This window comes from Arthrobotrys flagrans, assembly GCF_004000055.1.
Source record: "Arthrobotrys flagrans strain CBS H-5679 chromosome Unknown unitig_0, whole genome shotgun sequence".
NCBI lineage: Eukaryota > Fungi > Ascomycota > Orbiliomycetes > Orbiliales > Orbiliaceae > Arthrobotrys > Arthrobotrys flagrans.
Window position 1 is genome coordinate 5,870,947 of NW_027137550.1, and position 19,829 is coordinate 5,890,775.

The 19,829-nt window shown below is 47.2% G+C and overlaps 7 protein-coding genes across 7 annotated transcripts; 4 read left to right on the forward strand and 3 right to left on the reverse strand.

Moving 5' to 3' along the window:
- Positions 1–224: 224 nt before the first annotated feature.
- DFL_004731 (uncharacterized protein) lies at positions 225–3,714 on the reverse strand (the record flags this gene model as incomplete). Its single annotated transcript, XM_067633876.1, has 6 exons — positions 225–790; positions 859–1,947; positions 2,008–2,225; positions 2,292–2,853; positions 2,911–3,594; positions 3,651–3,714. 6 exons carry the CDS (start codon positions 3,712–3,714, stop codon positions 225–227), a joined length of 3,183 nt encoding a protein of 1,060 aa, XP_067492001.1.
- Positions 3,715–5,627: 1,913 nt separating this feature from the next.
- DFL_004732 (uncharacterized protein) lies at positions 5,628–7,863 on the forward strand (the record flags this gene model as incomplete). Its single annotated transcript, XM_067633877.1, has 3 exons — positions 5,628–6,048; positions 6,145–6,330; positions 6,404–7,863. The coding sequence occupies 3 exons, from the start codon at positions 5,628–5,630 to the stop codon at positions 7,861–7,863; spliced, it is 2,067 nt and encodes a 688-aa protein (XP_067492002.1).
- Positions 7,864–8,337: 474 nt separating this feature from the next.
- Positions 8,338–10,548, forward strand: DFL_004733 (uncharacterized protein; the record flags this gene model as incomplete). The annotated part of the gene is made up of 1 exon (XM_067633878.1): positions 8,338–10,548. The coding sequence occupies one exon, from the start codon at positions 8,338–8,340 to the stop codon at positions 10,546–10,548; it is 2,211 nt and encodes a 736-aa protein (XP_067492003.1).
- A 399-nt stretch (positions 10,549–10,947) lies between these two features.
- On the forward strand, positions 10,948–12,373 carry DFL_004734 (uncharacterized protein; the record flags this gene model as incomplete). The annotated part of the gene is made up of 8 exons (XM_067633879.1): positions 10,948–11,001; positions 11,084–11,102; positions 11,233–11,351; positions 11,478–11,567; positions 11,636–11,688; positions 11,760–11,894; positions 11,962–12,271; positions 12,338–12,373. 8 exons carry the CDS (start codon positions 10,948–10,950, stop codon positions 12,371–12,373), a joined length of 816 nt encoding a protein of 271 aa, XP_067492004.1.
- A 589-nt stretch (positions 12,374–12,962) lies between these two features.
- On the reverse strand, positions 12,963–13,468 carry DFL_004735 (uncharacterized protein; the record flags this gene model as incomplete). The annotated part of the gene is made up of 4 exons (XM_067633880.1): positions 12,963–13,121; positions 13,195–13,266; positions 13,327–13,363; positions 13,443–13,468. 4 exons carry the CDS (start codon positions 13,466–13,468, stop codon positions 12,963–12,965), a joined length of 294 nt encoding a protein of 97 aa, XP_067492005.1.
- Positions 13,469–14,112: 644 nt separating this feature from the next.
- DFL_004736 (uncharacterized protein) lies at positions 14,113–16,146 on the reverse strand (the record flags this gene model as incomplete). Its single annotated transcript, XM_067633881.1, has 5 exons — positions 14,113–14,699; positions 14,759–15,357; positions 15,415–15,709; positions 15,773–15,904; positions 15,966–16,146. 5 exons carry the CDS (start codon positions 16,144–16,146, stop codon positions 14,113–14,115), a joined length of 1,794 nt encoding a protein of 597 aa, XP_067492006.1.
- A 487-nt stretch (positions 16,147–16,633) lies between these two features.
- On the forward strand, positions 16,634–19,657 carry DFL_004737 (uncharacterized protein; the record flags this gene model as incomplete). The annotated part of the gene is made up of 1 exon (XM_067633882.1): positions 16,634–19,657. The coding sequence occupies one exon, from the start codon at positions 16,634–16,636 to the stop codon at positions 19,655–19,657; it is 3,024 nt and encodes a 1,007-aa protein (XP_067492007.1).
- Between the last annotated feature and the right edge of the window lie 172 nt (positions 19,658–19,829).

Sequence of the window (19,829 nt, forward strand, 5' to 3'; positions counted from 1 at the left end):
AGATATTAATTCATATCGTACGTTGATATTTCATCCTGGAGAAAGCCGGGCAGGCATGCACAATGCTTCGTGCCGTCTATTCGCTCGAAGAGATCTGTATTTCATATGCTAAAAATACAACATAGCAACAACGCGGACGTTTATATTCTGATACAGGAATAATAGCGAAGTTTACTCGGTCTCGTTGGTACCGGTTAATTATAGATCAAGCTCTCTAAATCTATCTAAATTCCGTTCGGATTCGACGGTGGATGAGCAGGGTCAATATAATATGGCGGCGTCAGCCCATTCGCCGCAGGGCTATACTGCATCTCCCATCCCGGACGAGCACTGGCACCATTCGTTAATCTCCAAGCCGTCGCATGGTTTCCCCATTGGAAAGCCCATGAGCCATCCGTATCAACAATTCCAGGACGATAACTGAATACCCCGCGTCTCGCTAACCCAGCCGTAATCTGTGTTAAATCGTAATCAAATTGTGTGTCTGCGATAACATCAGTGGCGAGCCACGACTCATTATCGGGACATGCAAATATTTGGGCACGAGCGTATCTTTCTTGCTCTGTTTCTGGACGACTGCGAGCTCCGAAGGTGTTTGGTCCGCCGTGGGTTTCTAGAGTATTAGTGTGGAAGACGTGGACGTAGTCTATGTAAGCGTCGGCGCCGAAGACGGCTCGGCTACCGCCTACGAAGCCGCGGATATGGTAATGGAATACCGCATATCTGTCTGTGAGATGCTCTTGAAGCTCAGAGATCATGCGGTCCGGTTCTCGTCCAAGGAGGTAGACAACTATATATATTATCAGTAACCTCTCGCCTTTTAAATTTTAGTTCTTGGGAAGATGTTCCGGGAAATACCTTCAACTATGGTCCCTGTGCCCTGACGATATCCAAAGAAACGGAATAACTCTTGTCTTAGCTGACCTTCGACAATCAGACGCAGGAGTCTTCCAACGGTTGGAGGATCTCCCCAATTAGCTATAACTCGATTTTCGTCGAAATATGTAGCATCAAGTTCGCCAACAAATGTTCTCTTCTTCACGGGCATCGGGGCGAGGGAAAGCCCAGACAAAATAATGCCTCCTTCCATACCAGAAACATCTCTTCGTAATTTCCTTGGCCCACCATGAACCTGGCATAGCTGAGTGGCAGTTCCTAACACACGGTTGATATATGAAAATGGACTTGTTAGGCAGAATAGTCTCTTGAGTTCTCGTACACGGTCACGACCAGGATAGGCTCTTAACCACCGCCCAAGAACATCGGTTGTGAGACCAGTTCGGAAAACTGCAAGGTCGTTCCATTGATCTCGAATTTGGCGTTGTAAGACGTCAAGTGCTCCAGATGCAGCCACAAACGCCAAAAGATATAAATATTCTTCATCCTTGCCACTAGAGGACAGTCGTTTGGAAAGGGATATAGGCGTAGAGTTATGAGTAGCACGAGTTTTCTTGAGAGATGCGAACTCAGGTATGTGGCTGATCTCTCGAGGATTTAGGATGGCATGTGGTGCCGGGCATTGATTCAGTCGTGAGTTTAAGAAGTCGTCTGCCCAGTCGCCGAATGCTATCGCTCGACGGTCGATTTGGCTTACACTTCTTCCTGGTGGATCACAGCAGAATGCCTTGCAGCCACTAGTTCCGAAGCAGTCCTTTTCCATATAACTGGCCGTAACGAGATACTTCCCCAATTCGCATGGTTGATTGCACTCGGGCTGCCAGGCACAGTTGGTAAAAGGTGGAGGCTGGTCACAGCAGAAGCTCTTCTCGCCGGATTGGCAGATCTGTTCTCCACCATCTCCGTCTCTAGAAGAGACAAGCTCTGTTCTGCCGGAGGATCCGCAGCCTCTCTTACAGAACGGCGAGGTGCTATCCCAATGGCATTTGCCGATAGCTTCGACGCTCTTCCTGGGTTCGCAACATAGTGCGCGGTGACCTATACTACAACCTGTGCCGTATATCAGACAATATTCCCCATAAAGTAATAGAGATCAGATAGTTAACCAACCTTCCGTACTTGTCCCGACTTCAACCCAACCTTTGCTACATCCACCACCACAGAGTCCAGTGTTTTCCGCGGCCCAGTTCCAACTACCCCAGTTCCATTCACAACGGGGAACATCATTACTGGGACAGCAGAATAATCTAGTCTGGCCAGGACACCGTCTGTCTCCATCAACTTGATTTCCCTTTGAATTTTGTGCCGGTGACATTCCATCAGGGCAGCTATATAACCAGTATAGATTAGCTTCCCAGGACACCTAAACCAAAGAAAATTCAGGTAAAACTTACCTCGCACCACACGCAGCCCACCTACAAGTACTGAGAGAATCAGTAACAGTAACCGATAAAGCAACATTATTATTAATCTCAATCCGTCCAGAACCGTTTGGTCCGGACAAAGCCTGCGCAGCTTCGCCATCTTTTGTATCAAGGGAAGTACTCCACACCATAGTACCACCAAGACAGTTACTATTCGCATAATCAACTTTAACCTTAATGGTTTGTGCATCATCCCACGATACCCATTGCTTCGCTCCATTTTGATTCCATGTCACCCATTTTACACCAGCGACGGGATCATAAGTGACAGGATTTCCGGCGGCAACCAAGCGAGTGATTTCACTGTAAGAAAGATATCCCGCGGCTGCAGTACAAGCTCCAGGAGGTGATGCGGCAGAGAACCGACAACCTGGAGTTGTACAAGCGGGATTTTCAAGCTGGAAGGCTCGGCCGTAAAATCCAATACCAAGGACAACATTGTCCGGGTTGATATTGTTCCGCCATAGAAGCTTCAGCATTTGGTCAATCTCCGTAAGATTGGTGTGTGCACCGATATATGGACCGGTCCAAACTAATTTAAGTTAGACCTGTAGATATGGTTTGAAAGTTCTCCTGAGGAAATATTTACCGTTCTCTTTGTCCCATTCACCTCTAAGATCATAACTCATAACATTAATCCAATCGACAACCTTCTCGATATTTACGATATCGAAGTGCTGCAGGTACCAGAATGATGCCGGGATTGTTATAGTAATACCATAATTTCTGCCCGCACGTTGGAATGCGGTTCTCATATTCCGAAGCATAGTCACAAAGTTTTCCTTATCGGCAGGCCTACCACTTCGTTCCGGGGCCACTGGATATTCCCAATCGATATCCACACCATCGAATCCATAAGTCGCCATAAACGAAATCAAGGAGTTAAAGAACTTGTTTTGATTCGTAACCGATCTCGCAACATCAGAGAACGTAGTAGCAGTCGGTTGATCAGGATCATTCATCGACCATCCTCCTATCGCAATATAGACCTTGAGTGCGGGATTCGCTTTTTTAAGACTGGTAAGTCTTTTGTAAAGACTTGGGTCATGGCCCATGGGTGATACTGCGAATGTGACGGGGTCAATAAATGCAAATGCGAAGTTTAGATGTGTATATGCCTTCGCATTGACATCTTCTGGCCAGATGGCGTCGCAGCCTCTGCCTACACCCCAACTCTCCCAGTAACCAATTGTGCGTTTGGCAGAGGTCTTTTTAGAAAGAGGGCATGAAGGGCTTGCGATTACGTTGCTACCGCAAAATTCAGGAGTGGTACCTGTGTTTCCAAGTTAATAGTTTGTCTTGTCTATTACGAAATATCAGGGCACTTACCACAGAACCCGAATGGACTGCAGCAGACATTCAGGGGACAGTTTTGACTTGCGGACCACTGCATTCCCCAGCCAGGGTCACAAGCGGATTTACGATCACAATCACTGATACAGTTCTCAGCGGAACAAGAGGTCGGACCGAAGCCGCACCAACCATCTTTGCTACAGCATCCCTCCTTGCACCGTTTTGTAGGCGAGCAAGTGAAGTCTTGTGCAAATGTGGCTGCGATCAGAAAAAAAAGAGCAAAAGTAATGATATTAAAATTTAAGAGTGGAGGATGCCACCGGGTAGGAAGGGTTGCCATTGTAGAAGCCATTTTGAAGATAGCTAACTTTATGTCGCTGACTTCTTGGTGCAGGAATTTGGGGAAGAAAATTGAACATCTTCAAGGGGGCATGGAGTTTATACGCCTATCCCGACGGGATTATATTCGACAAGCAGTTGGTCATACCTGCGATGTCGGCAGCAATTAATGACTTGCTATCATAAGCCAATTCACTAATGTTTCTGAATATTATCCGTAGAAATCAAACTTCATTACTTTTCGACAGAGCTCATCGTGAGCGACTTGCATGGCTCTATGTTCTGAGAATTTTGGGCTCATGAAGCTAAGACTTGTAAGATGATGACAGTGCATTTGTATATGAAAGATCATATTGCTCCGATGCCGAGATCTCTAGACGCCAACGGGAAGTGCGAACTACCAATTGTCAGAAAATGATCACTAAAATCCACACTTCATATGGACCCACTGTCTATCGACCGAGGATCTCCGAGTAGGTCGACATTTACCGTCTTGTCGGAAATGATCTTCAATGTCCCTGTATAGCCCTAAAATCATCCGACCCTTGCACCGCGAATGCTGACAAGCTGATATACACGTGTTTGAAGCTCGAAGGTGTAAGTGATTACTTCAGACTGTATTTCCATGGTTTGTTGTAATTTCCATAGGGCCTTCTGCGCGAATCTTGTACAATAAAACCTATGTTGCAGGGTGGTACGATGGCTGACAAGGGTTCGGACGATATCGACGGTAAAATAGATCGATCAATAGCCTGAAGGATTCGTCGTATCACAGGGAATTTCTCAGGTAAAGCTTCATATATACAGGTACCTACCAAGGCAATATGGCGCTGATACCAAGACCGATTTGCGACGCAGATGTTGCTTATTTTCTTGGCCCTGATGCTTGTTGTGGCATGAGCAAACGATAAAATGCTCGAGCGTCGACGAAATATGATAAGCTTGAAATGGAAACAGGGACGTTGCTCGCTTAGATGATTCAACCGGAGTGCCGCAAGCAGGGGGCGGGAGACGAACGCCTTCTAGATCAATATACGGGCCTGGCGTGCGGCCCACACCGCCATATGGCTCGTGCATAGTTTGAAGATCACTAATCTGGGTGTTGATATTGAATGCAGGGAAACGTTTTTAATGAAGAAGGTAGTCAATTTATCCAATAGGATGTTGTAGATGATACCGGTGCTGATGGACTAGAATTCAAAGAGCTCCCTTGGTTTTTAGGACTTCGATTCGCGCTGTTCGGAATACCTGCATGTAAGCTGCCAAGGCAAGTTTGCGACAGGGTATCTTTCGAATCCGCAGGTACCTGCAAGTTAGCACTCCAACCCAGGCGCCGACGAAATACAACAAGGACACTTGATATTCTGTCTCACGTAAATTAGATTATCGATACGCACCTTGAATTGACTGGGGAGCTCTGAACCGTGGAATGGCCGATTACCAGGGAATTTTCTGGGGCCGGTTTCGCAAAAAGAAGACATCAAATAGTGTAATCATTTATGAGTAGACTTACAATACAATCTTAAACGTCGAATCACAAGCTTAAGCAAGTGACGGCCATTTTAAAAGGATATATTGTCGAAGCATTCCATCTTTTGCTCCCAGAGGCTGAATCGGGGTTCGCAATTGCAAGTGTCTTTCGCTGTGATCTTTTGTCCTGCAGCCATGGCTATAATGGCTTCCTACAAACATAGCCTCTCTTCAGTGTCCCAATTATTATTTTCCACATGGCTCTATGCCGTTACTGTCTCCGCATCTTTCAAGTTTTTTGACGGACCGGCTGGCTTTGGCAGAACCTTCCATACACCATCTTCGGCGTGCGCAGCTGCATTGAATACCACTATCAACTGTGAAGAGTTTCTAGTCCTGAAGGCTCACAAGAATGATTACAACTGGGGTAATGAAACACTTCAAGACCAACTTTGTAATCCCAATTGTGGGGCTTCTTTGGCCTCCTACTCCACTGGTGTAGCTTCACAGTGTGGGACGACAAATCTCACTTGGGAAGGGCTACCGAATACATATTATGGGGATCGGCTAAAGGCATACTATGACTTGATCTGTCTGAAAGATGATGATGGAGACTACTGCGTCCGTAAGTTGAAGTCTCATATATACATATATATATATGTCACCAAAATTGCGAAAAAAAAAAAAAAACCTAATGTTACTGACTCGATTGAATTCTTAGAGCTTCTTAACGACGCTATTGTAGATTTGATGAGCGACGAAACAAACCTCGGGAAGAAACTTGTGGACTTACCCAATAGTTTCCTGTGTTCGGAATGCCATATAAAATATTTCCGCCAAATTCAATCTTCGATGTATTCGAACTACGATGAAAGGTTAGCGGCTAGTTGGAGAACTATTCAGACGAGTGAGTATTTTCCCTTTTCAGAAGCACCGATCAATGTTTAGAGCCATAGGAAAACTAAGTTGAACTCTCATAGAATGCAGTGTTACATATCCAAGCGATGTTCAAGAATGGACTCTCGACCCCCCGATCCCACCAGACCAGCAACTCCCTCCCGGATCTATCGCAAACCAAACCTGCGTCTCCGGGAATTTCCACACCGTTATTTCCTCAGATACCTGCATTTCGATTTCTAGCCAATATGATGTCAACACTTATGCTCTCCAAATCCTCAATGGTCTTTTCCTTGATTGTAGTAACTTAAAAGTTGGGGATCATCTTTGCCTCCCAGAGCCGTGTACAGTTGCCTATCAAGTTCAGGAAGATGACTACTGTGCCGACATCGAAGTATCTCATGGCCTGTCCTTAGGAGACTTGGTCAGCTATAATCCTGGACTCAACGTCGACTGTACTAATCTTTGGGAGGATTTTACTATCTGCCTCAATTCCAATGGTGGCGACTTTACCCCAACTACCATCGGCGGGACCGTCCCAACTCGTGTAGGAGAATATGCTACCGAGACTATTGCTCCTCCCGGCCCTACTCCAGACGGTAGTACACCTTATTGCGGCAAGTGGTATACTGTCAAAGAAGGAGACTTCTGCGAGCTTATTAGTATCGCCGAAGGAGTCACACTAGATTTATTTTACAGAATGAACCCTTTCCTCAACAACCAGACTTGTGAAAATCTCTGGGTTGACACGAGCTACTGTGTTTGGCCAATCGAGGGTTGGGATATTGTGGATAATGCGGAACCATTGCCCGAGATAACGTATACGGAAACAACCGTTACAGCTCCAGCCGCAACAATCTCCGGAACGACAACCCACTGTTACCAGTGGAATGAACGAGAGGAAGACCAGACCTGTGACGAGCTGCAAGCAACGTGGGGAGTTACCCTTGAAGAATTGCGCCTTTGGAACCCTAGTATCAACTCGGATTGCTCAAATCTACAGACTGGAAAGGCATACTGTGTTAGAGGACCGCTGGATGACCCTGTTCCTTCGATCACCGGTACCAGCGGGCCAACAGGAACTCGTTCCACGACTACAACAAGGACATCATCCCAGACTTCAACAACTACGTCTAGAACCACGACCGCTACAACAACGGCCACCACTAGTAGCGGGTTTCCAGCACCTCCGGCGCCTACCGGACCAGGTACAACAAACCAGTGTAAACTTTGGCACGAAACACAAGCTGGAGATTCTTGCTGGTCCATTTACACCGAATATGATATCACTTTTGCAAACCTTCGAACTTGGAATCCAGTCCTTGATGAGGATTGTACAAACTTGGAGCTTGGAATGGCGTACTGTGTTGATGGACCTGGTGGAAGATGTACGGAGAAATATACTGTTGGACCTGGAGATTATTGCTGGAAGATATGTGACGATCATGGTATTACGGAGGCTCAATTCAGGGCTTGGAATCCTGATATCAATGAGAGCTGTGATGTTTGGGAAGGGTTGGTGGTTTGTGTGGCGCATTCGTAGATATATTGAGAGTGTGATATTTGAGAATCAAAGATTGTTTCTGTATTGGTAAAATTCCCGATTCCATATGTGTGAAAGACATCTTGAATTAAAATCTGAGTAGTTTTCTTCTGGTCTCGAGACTATGTTCCCGATATGGCAATGTAATTAAAGCTAAATTGAAGCTTAGGTTTTGGGCTATCTTTGCACCATGTGGGTCGTGTGTTGGGATGCTAGGATGCAACAAATCTTCCAAAAAGGGCAAAGTGAACTGAAATGGAATGGAACGCGCCTTAGCAACGCGACTTCCATCCCGACCTTTGCATGCACATGCTCGCCCTCACATCATCGGGACCCTCGAGATGCGCTCTAACATCAGCGAGGCACCAGCGCAATAGAAACATCTCCGATTCTAAAAACACACTCCGCATCCACGATGTTATAACAATACCCTAAAATCGACCGGTTTCATCTTATCCTTTTTCCACTCTCAGCATGCCGAACCGTACAGAGGATCGTCAGACTTTCTTAGCAGACCCCCACCGATCGTTCAAAACCACCCGCTATGGAGATAAGCCGATTACATACAGGAGGTCTCCTAGCGCCTACGATCAAAGTACTCTGAGTCAGTTCGGATTTACACCCCGTCCTTCGTCTGCGAATTCCAAAAAACATAAGTGGACGTCAGTAGCGTCTAAGAATAGCGGAGCGAAAAGGAGGAATTTAAATTTCGACAATTTAAAACATGATAGTTCTGAGGGAGAGGAGGAGGAGGAGGAAGATGGAGTTCCGGTTGGGAAGAAGAGAAGGGTGGGACAAGGTCATCTTTCAAGCGACGACGAAGACAAGGAGGGAAATATCGAATTAAACGAGGAGGAGATGGGAGACGACAGCTTCGTGGTTAATGACCACTTCGGCGAAGATGACGAAGCAAGTTGGAGGCCTATCCGTGCACCGAAAAGACGAAGGTCGCTTCCAAAGCGAAGGCGATTTCTCGTTTCAAAAACTAGGGATTTGACATTGACGCAGATGTACCCTTTGACACGCATCCCGGTTGAGAGCGACTACGAGGAGGAAGAGGAGGAGAGCCAGGAGGAATATATTGAAGGGGAGGAATCTCAAGAAGAGGATATTCAGGTCAAGGACGAACCTGTCTCCCAAGCCGCATACGAATCTGAGGCCTGGGTCAAGAATGAACCTCAGTCTCAAGCTGAGATGCCTGAAGATCTAATGCCAAGTCAACGTTTCAAACAAGAGGATGAGGATACGGAACCATCAGGCCGGGTCGGAGAGGTTAAGCAAGAGAACATGAAGGACGAATTTATGGAGGAGCCTACCACAACAGTAGGCTCTGAAATATTGGGCTTGCCAAATAACCCAAAGACACCCAAACGTCCTATACCGTCCGTCGTTCCATCGTCGTACACACCACCAGTTACACCGCTGTCTCCTCTCCGACATCAACAGCTCTCGGCCATCCTTGCAAGCCCATCTATTCAGCGTCAATGGCGCATGAGCGGTAGAAAACTGCCAGGGTTTACTACGCCTAATTTAGGTCCTGTCACCGAACACCAAAAAAGGGTAGACGATAGCTCAACAGAGGAGAATACTCCTATTGAACCCGATGCCCTGGCGCAACCATTGAAGCGGCCCGATTTTACCAAAGACAGCGTTGGCGCTGATGCATTGACTGGGACATCCTCGGGAAGCGGTGTAAAGGAAACCGAGCCTGGGAAGCCCAAAGTCGTGCAAAGTACTCAGTGGTGGGAAAGGGAGGAGACTTTTACGTCAAATTCCGCTACTACCCTGGAACCTATCCAAGAAGTTGATAGCCAACCTGAAGTTCAAGTGACGAGTAATGGCGATGTCCAGAATAACGAAGCAGTGTCGACTACCCCTGCTGCTCCGCGGGTAGTGCAGCCAGGCGAAATTGATGTTGCCCGTGAGAGTCCAGTGCGAAGGAACCGCTCGAAGAATTGGTCGTTCAAACCATCCCTTTCCACTTCCATGTCACGAGAACCTTTGCTCCGTGACTCTAGTGGACTGCATACCATCAATACCTCGTTCTTTCGAAAGGAGAGCTCTACAATTGAGCCCCCTCCACAGGCCGCTGAAAATGAGTCTCAAAAATCCCAAGTTTCGATCGAATCGGTCGATAGACGGCTGATGAATGAATCCGACGGCAACGATAAAACGTCGGCGGATAGGGTCGAAGAAACACAGGTTGATGAATCGGACCCCGATGCAACAATTTCACAATCCCAGCCTGAAGAACTAGAAACGACTCCACGGGCGCCCGTCAGGAAACCCACACTCCCATCCCGTAAGGGTAGCAATCTTCTACTGCACCCCCCATCGTCCCCTCCTCAGACCTACAGATTTGTTGGCAATATCAATTCGACCCCGCCTAGCTCGAAGGATATCTTCTACAGCCCTTCAAGCAAAGGTTCATCTTCGCCTATTATGGAGTTCAAGAATATGCTTGAAACTTTCGAACCCCAAGAGCGGGATAGAGAAGACTTAAATGAAGGGACAGAAACCTCTGCATCATACCCCGGGAAAGGGTCAGTAGAAACCTTGACACAATGGAAAATGAGAATGTTCGGACCAAGCCAAGCGGTTCCAACTATCAGCCAGATTCTTGGCGCTAATTCTTTGGCTAATGACGCTGAAGACGATGACGAGGAAGAAGACGAGGAGTTATAAGCAACCAAATTGCTTTTCATACCGATACTTTTTTTTTTTTTAAGAATTTACCTATATAGGTGTTCTGGCGTTCCCGGATAGTGACTGATAACCACCACTTGTATTCTACAACGACCGTTATTTGCAAGATACCAATGCCCTCTTTTTAAAATTTGTACACTATCCCATCTTATGCATTTTCACAGGCGCAGACTAGGTGTATTTCTGTATTATCATCAATCAGCCAATCAATCCTTTTCACATCCTCCCTTTCATACCAAGCAATACAATGTCAGCCCAGACGTGTTGTGTTTGCCAGGTCCCGCTATCAAGAGGAGCGAGCTGGCAGCTCTCAGAAACCCCACCATCCTCCCTCTCGAGCTCTCCACGTCCTCCCCGAACCACCCATATCCTTCTATAATGAGCGCTAACGAGACGGCCGCGTCGTTCATCGAGAACGCTCCTCCGGGCGAGGTAAGAATAAAGCATCGTCATTATCATTACCTGCATTCCCAGTGTTCCAATCACGCAGCTAACACTACGGATATCACTGTAGCTAGCCGAAGTCATAAACGGTACACCTATATCACCCCGTCCCATTCCTTCGATGTCGATAAAAACCGTTCACTGCTCCTGTTTTCTCCAAAACAAACCGACCGCGAAAACCGACTAACGCATTACAATTTATCGTGGGAGGAAATTTAGACATCGGATCGTTATTGGACCTTGACAAACTTTCGATTCAACAGAAAGTTGCCCCCGCGGTTGAGAAGTACAATAAAGAGCAGTTCGTGACGACTAAATTGCCTGGTGGGAGTGATTTGGTGTGTTCCCTCCCTTTTTTCCTTTCTTTTGCCTGGTGCCTAGGCTTGGTTCGCTACCCGTTACAAACAAGAAGAAGAGGGAAAGGAAGCTGACCGGTTTCATTGGTGGGTGTGGGGGTTTTATAGGTTATTGTTAGCAGTTACAACGACCTCGGCGGCGGACGGTTCTTTGATAGCGAGAGCTCTAGTAGCTTTGCTTATGATCATTCGACGCAGGTACGAGGCGGACATAGTTATCATATACAAAAAAACACGGAATTCCGGAAGCTTACGAATGACCACAGAAAGCTTCGGAAGTACAATCGCACCCGATTGAAGGCGAACATGCTAGCACAATGTGTGTGACTTCTTTCACGTCCTCCCGAAAATATCAATTAGAATCTAACGTGCTTCGTCAAAATTTATTAGAAAATCCCTCCTCCGCGATGTCGGAAACCACGTTAAAGAACACTTCCCATCCCTGCCCGCTTATGGCGTTTATCCAACCGACGAGGGTATCGCAATCCTAATAGTTGGAAATAAATACAGCCCGTCGAATTACTGGTACGGTAAACCCAAATACCATATATTCAATATTTTTACCTAACCGCATAACCCCCCAAATCCATAGGAACGGCCGCTGGCGCTCAACTTACATCTACTCCCCCACCGCCTCAACCCTAACCGGCACGATAGCCGTCGATGTACACTACTACGAAGACGGAAACGTCAGACTCGTGACTGAGAAACACGTGAACGAAAACCTTCGCTCCAGTACTGCATCCGGAATCGCGACTGCTATTGGAAATGTAGAGAAGAAGTACCAGGAGGAGTTGAATAGAGCGTTCGGGGCGTTGAGCGAAGGTGCCTTCAAGAGTTTGAGAAGACAGTTGCCGGTGACGAGGCAGAAGATGGATTGGCAGAAGGCAAGTGCTTATAAGGTATGTTTCCTCTTTTCTAAGATACTCGTCTTTTTGTAAGGGCGGAATGCTGACTCGGGTGTATAGATCGGACAGGATATCGGTGGCGGTAGTAGGAGGTGATCGTGCGAATATATGTTTAGCTTAGCTGTAGGTAGTCTCTTCTTCGTTTTCTCTTTCAAACAGCGAGATGCAAGCGTTCGGTGGTAGCATAAACCAGATATATTCGGTGAAAATAAATACCAAAGTATTTTTTATCTACTCCCCCAAACAGAAAGCGCTAGTATGGTAAAGGAGCAGATGCTGTCGTGACGAAAAAAAAAAAGACTCTAGTATACAGTCTTATCAAAACCCAGAAGATACAAGTAACTAAACAGAACAATATACTACCGGCTTTGTAGGATTACGAATCGTATATCCATGCCCGACCAATTCGAATGATCCCATAAAAAAAAGAGAGAAAGCGAGAGACAAATGAAGAAAGAGGAAACGGAGATAACACGCCTGTAACTCCCCGAGCTGTACTCTGCTTATCACAGCGAACGCACCAACCTTTGTCCGGTCCATCCGAACGAACCCCATAACCCCCATCTTCCTCTAAACCCCAATAGCCCTTATACAAATCCCCATCGTCCTGCGTGCCATAAAACTCCCACAAGCTTTTCCACACCCCTGTGCCACCAAATCCCCTCCCCTTACCACCCATCAAGGATCAAAACAACCACCCCCAAATCATCCAAAGCACCACCACAACCCCGATAATAATCCCCGCTAATCGAAAAATTTGAATGTTCGATGTATTTTTCGCCATACGGGTTAACCTATTTGCGGTGTTTTTCACAGAGTTGGTCATGTTTGAGAAGGTGTCGTTCTATTTATACTATATTAATTTCCTAGGAATTTTCGGATTTGCGTGAAGGTAAAGAGGAGGAGGATGGGCGTACGTTATCGTCAATTAACCGCTGGTCGGACGCTTGGTTGTAGATGTTAACTGTGAAGTCTCGGATGGAGGAGACCTGGGTATTATGGTGTTAGCCACTTTCTCCCCCGCGAGAGGACTTGGGGTGACCGCAGACCTTGCCGGCAAGATCATCGAGACGGGCATTATTTTGCCTACGTGGGGAGTTCAACCGTCAGAGGTCTTTATCGTTTAAAACTTTGTGGAGTCCTGAAGGGTGTTTTGTAATCGTACCTCTCACGTTCCCAAGCTTCTGACATTGTCGCGGTGGTATTAGAGAGGTGTGTATTATACTGGCGGTTGGAAGAATATAGAAACGGTGGGTAACGGAAGAACTCGTGAACGTTAACGTGATCGTTGGAAGTTTTGTAGATTGTCGGAAGGATGAAGATATTGTAAAGCTTCAGGGGAAGAAAGTAAGGGCAAAGTGCGATAGGTTTTGAAGGTTGAGGGAAAGCCAAGCACGGGGTTTCGGGGTTTCGAGGTCAGGAGATGGCCGGCCATAGTTCGACCTGCGTCATGGAAACCAACACACCGAAGAATGCAAGTTATAACGTTACCATGGATCGGGTTTACACACTTCTTAATATATTTTCCGTGTAGTCTCGAAGGACGATTGTATATATTTGCATTGCATGGCGCAAAGCAGGTAATAGTATAGTATACAAAAACGGTAATATTCAAATGTTATAAAGCTAGTGAGCAAGCGTCAAAAAAAGAGAAACAACATTCCAAGCTTGTCTAAACCCTCGTCCCAACCAAATGGATCGGGCGCAGTAACAATGATATAAAAAAAAAAAGAACACCACCATGCGTGCAATTAGCAATTACAAGTCATAAACCCTTCTCGCTCCAACGTAACAGTATATTCGAACAATCGCTTCGCCGGTTATTGTATCCTTCTTTAATGCATGCACGCCCTCTTGTGAACTCCGTGGTAAGCATCCAACCCATCGACGGTAACCTCTCCGGTCTTTCCACCAACGCCCATAGACTTCTCCTTCTCCTCCAAGATCTCACTGAGTTCCTTACCCATCCATTTAGCATGGGTACCTTCCTTTCTCAACTTCTTAGTGATAGCGTCAACATCGACGTCCAAGTAGTTTCTCAAAAACTCTCCGATTTCGGTGTTCTCGTGGTTTCCCCGTAGCTTCTTTGCGGCCTCGGGTGGGTAGGCATAGATATTGACGTCGACAGCGCTGTGGCCGTGAGTAGACCATCCGATTTGAGCCCTTCGAGAGATCATATCGGCCCATACGTAGGCAGATGACAGACCGTCTGTCTTGGCCTTGACGAGTCTGGCAATTTCTTCATCGTCGGCATCGGTGATTTTTTGGAGGGGCAGGAGTTCATCTTTGATGTACTCGGCGATCTTCATCTTGCCGGGTTCGGGGAAGTCGGCGAGGAGTTTAGCCATATACTCAGAGGAGTGCGAAGCATTGGCAAGGACGCTTGGGTACCAGAGGTAGTCCGGGTAGGTTTCGTGGAGCTCTAGTCATTCTTGTTAGATATAGTTTTTACGGAGACTTAGGAGGGGGCGATAAACTCACGTCGGGCGGTGGAGAGACCACCGGTTTCGTGGTCACTGGTACTGATGACGATAGTCTCGGTTTCCATCTCATCAATCTTCTTTTTTACAACCTCGAAAGCCTTATCGTACGCACGAACTTCCCTAACCTGAGCAGCAGGATCATTACCATGACCGGCATGATCGATTCTGCTACCTTCGATCATCAAAAAGAAACCCTTATCGCTCCTCCTAGTTTCAATTTCAAGTGCAGTAATGGCAGTCTCAGCCATAGCAGCCAAGCTGGGATACTCAGTGTCCTTTCGGTCAATGTCATATGGAATATCCGCAGGCGCCCAGAGTCCCATGATGGGGAATTTGACGAATTTTCCCATCCTAAGATACTTGAAACCGTTCATGGTATAAGCGAACTGCCAACCAGCCTTCCTGGCTTCCTTGATAAGATCGCGGTCATCACCACGGCAAGATCCGATGCTGGTGTTTGGCGTAAAATGACAAAGACCGCCGCCGAACATAAGATCGGTGACACGGCCGAGTGGGTGGTCTCCAATTTGCTGTTCGGCGATACGGTCCTGCTCCCATCTCATATTGACGTGAGAGTTGAAACAAGCGGGAGTAGCACTATTTCATGCTGTTAGCACGTAGCTTACTAAAATGTTCACATTACAAAGGTCTTACTCAGTAATCGAGGTTGTAACCACAAGACCAGTCATATAACCGGCGGCCTTAGCAGCTTCCAAAACAGTACCACAGGGGTTGCCGTCCGGAAGGATCGAAATAGCACCATTGTAACTCTTCAATCCGCAGGAGAAAGCAGTGGCACCGGCAGCAGAGTCAGTGACAAGCGAGTTGGACGATCTAGTTCTTGAAGATCCGATGAAGTGTTTATCGAGAGTGAGGATATCGTCTATCGGGAGATTTTCGGTGAACTGACGGAAGCTCCTGGTCAAAGATAGAGAAGCAGGACCCATGCCTATATACCATTAATTAATCACTAGCCTTCAAATCAAGTCGCCCCTGTACAACGGTAACATACCATCGGAAACCATAAAGATAAGATTCCTCTTCTTGTGGTTTTTCGGCGCTTTTGGAGTATTCGGAGCACCTGGCGTCGGCTTATCGTCTTCCGGATGACTGCGGACGTATAGGACACCGAAAACCAAGATAACTATTTCAGAACATGTCAGAGGCTATCCACGGATCAAAGACGATATGGAAGGATCCCATACTGATGGTTGCGATCGCGGCCCAGGTAACTATAATGGGGTTCTTCCACCTTGCGAAGAAGCCTCGACCTCGACCGGTTTGCCCCTTACGGTCAACATGCTGTCCGGTGAGTAAGGCTTCTTCTTGTTCGTCTCCGATTTCACCGCTATGCCGTGCTGGCGATAACACGCGGTCCGTAGGCATGATGGCTGATTTTGTCGACCAGAGCCGACGAAAGGGGTACTTTCACGTCGCGAACAGCTTTAAAGCGTGGATTTCGAAAGCACCGTCTCAACCTTTCGACTTATAAAGAAAAGAAGAAAGAAAGAAGAAGAAAACCACAGTAAATGAAGGCCGGCCGACGACAACGATGATAGGTTAAGGATTCGGATCCGGCAGGGCGAGAATTAAACACAGTCTGCCAGCACAATTTACAGGACAGGAATGTGACGCAGGTCATCTGGATTGGGTGTAATTTCGGCTGTTGGTAGCGTGGTGAGCCAAGGCTAATCTTGGGGTTGGCTGGTCGCTGACTAAACCTGCAACAGTCGACCAGGATTCTTACTGGTCCTCAAATTTTTGTTCACTTCGTGTCGACTTTTCATTTTCTGCTCAGGCGACATCACCAGATTCCGGATCCGTAGCGGAGAGTTTTCGCAGGGATAGTAGATTCGACCGCACTCGAGTGTGTATGCTTACCCGATCAGCATACCGTGGGGGCCGATGCTTCACCCCGAATGCAATAACCTGCACTAGTAGAGCCTGGTCATCAGGCCTTGTTCAAGCCCGACCGATATCTTCGAGAGATGCGATAGCGTCTGTGCTCTCGCGGAATGTCACGAGTCACGCTGTTCACCCGGAAGGGACAAGAGCTGCCTCTGCTCTACCTCAGCTACTAAATTCGAAACGGTACCTTTCGACTTCACTCGTTCGAGCGAAACGTCAAGATAAAGAGGATGAAGTACCTTTCTTTGGCGAAGATGGCGACAAACAGATGGCAGAATTGTTCGGGCGTATGGGAGGAAATTCTCGACACATGCGAAAGATTCTAAGCGAAGTTGACCAGGAACTTGCAAAGAAGCAGGATGAGAACACTGTCGGTCCTTACGATGATGTTGACGAAGAGATCGATCCGTTCGAACAGGACCCAGACGAGGAGCCGGCGTACAAGACGGTGTACCTTCCGAATGACAAACTGGACGACATGATGAGGACAGGGTTCTTAAAACCTCTACATGAAATCGACCCGTTGGAACATCACGAGTTAGACGCTGAAGTAGCAGCCCTTCCACAAACCGAGAAAGACCTCCTCAAGAAGTTCTTCATGAGATTACAGATGGCAAAGGCACACCCTTGCGCTTTCACATACAAGCAATGCTGGAGATTATTCCGCATCATGTATATGAAGCCACATCTCGCAAAGTTGTTCAACGAACATGCATGGGCTAGGTTATGGGCGCTGGAGAAAGATCCTATTCCTTCGCCGAAGAAAATTTGGTTGGGAGACCTTATGTGCTACGTTGGTGCGGACTTGGCGGAGGAACAGTGGATCGCTTATATCGAAGCTCTATTCTGGCACGGACAGCGCGACAAGGCGTTCCAGATCTGGCAACTGGGCCTTGAGAACAAACCGTCGATGATATGGTATACCGTCGGAACCAGACTCCATGCGACAGAAAACCAACCGGAGGCATCGAAACGGATTATAGACCAAGTAATCTCCCGTTACGGGAAAGCGGTCCCTAAACTTTTCATTCCGACAATCGTCTGCTACCATACCCTCGCAGAGGCATCCGGGGCGCAAAATCTTAAAGGAAAGGAGAACCAATACAACCAAGAAGCCCTCAAGCTCTACAATTTGATGGTCAAATACTGTCCAAATATCCAACCGAAGGAGTACCTACGTGTGGCACTATCCTTCCTTGAAGCGGGATACTTTAGAGATGCTATGACTGTGTACGAGCACGCATTGACCGTTCATCCGAATCTCATCGATGACCAAGCAACTGCCATGTACTGGGATTATAAGTTCAAGGTCGCCGCCATAAACGCCCAGAACGATCCGACCGTCGACGAGGCAGAACTCAGATATCTCACGGTAACAGCTTTGAAGCTTATGCCGGAGAAGGAGAAAGCAAGGATTATCATGGGTAACTGGATGCGCAATCTCATTCGGAGAAACAGGATCGAACCTGCTCTCAGAGTCGCAAGAACAATGCAGACTTTGGGGCTACGTATGGATACGACGACCTACAACTTGTTCATTATGCTTCTCGACGAACATGGAAAAGTCGGTATGCTGGAGGTTCTAGCGGCTAGGATGATAAGACGACTTCTAGAGCCCATGTATCAACAGAATGCGACCTTCGAGCAGGTTCTCCACGAGCCTGAGTTTCAACCCAAGGAGCCCAAGGAGCTCGACCTTCGGGATGGGATCGGTGCGAGAATGAGACGGGTTATACCTCAAATGTCCGTCAAATTGCCCGACGGGATAGAAGAGATGCTGGCGAGATTCGAACAGCGTCCGAATACTCAGCTTCCAGTTGTGAATGAAATGCGGCCGAAACCACTTACCGAGCTTTCCGAGGCGATATTTGCAGACTTGATCAACGACTACGACTTAGTCCCACCAGCAGATCCGGCAACATTCGGTCTCCTATTAAGACGGAGCACAAAGAGCGGCAATGTTCTCAAGGCAACCTCGGCCCTTGACCTGTTCCACAAAGCTAAAATGATTCCCAACGCCGCACTTTCAAACCCCATGCTCATCATGCTTTCGAACCAAAAGGCCTACGAAAAGCTATTTAAAACACAGGCCTTGTTCGCAGATCCGGAAGGGTTCAACATGACACCAAACGCCGCGCAGTACAGGATCCTCTGGGTTTCCCTTCTCCGAGCATTAAAACACGAAGAAGACGTTTCAAAACTTCCAACCCCTCGAAAACTATTCCATGACATGGTCATGATTAGCAATTCTGTGGCACCGACTCAAGAGACTTATAACTACATCCTTCGATGTTTCTGGCAAGCCAATGATCCCGTCGGGGCGTACACGGCAATGCATGGAATGGCCATGGTTTGGGAAATGTACCCCCAAAAGTTAGCTATCGAAATTACGATTGCAGGGGTTGCCAGGGTGTCATCCCGTGGACAGTCTCGAGTGGCCAGACGGCATGCGTATTGGTATATGAAACAACTTGCGTCGATACATTACCCACAGTGGTCTTTGAGTACGGCTATCCGACGGACAAGGAGTTTGATGCATAAATGGTGGCGGAGGAACTTAAGGAAGCGGAATAAGATGAAGAGGGAGTTGACGGAGCAGATGTTGGAGGGCCATGATGTTACGGACAAGCTTGAAGTTTATGCTGAATTGAACAAAAAGCTTAGAATGCAGATGAAGGAGGTGAGGCGTCTTGAGGAGCAAATTAAGAAGTATTGGGAACAACCGCCCATTGGATTCAACTTGCCGAGGACGGATGAGGGGAGAGCCGCGGTCTCCGGAGCTATACCCATTGCTCTTGATAAGGGTGGTGATCAGAAGATGCCGCAGGAAGTTATAAACCAGTTGTCGGATTACATACGACAAAGATTCTACGATGGCCCGTGGCCGCAAGAATGGCTTGATGAGGTGACCTGGGCGAGAGTGGAGATGGGTATAGCGGACGAAGAAGCGATCCAGCAAAGGAAGCTGAGCGTCTTCGATGTTGATTAAGTCAGCATCCCCTGAAGCATTCGTATTCTTTGTATTCTATTTTATTTTCTGTAAATATTCTCCGGGGCGTCATTTGGAGTCTGTATATACAACCACTGCCTATTATAGTGTACATATGGTATCCCACTGCACTAAATACTCAAGACTTAAGGCAATCGGTGGCGGTACAATT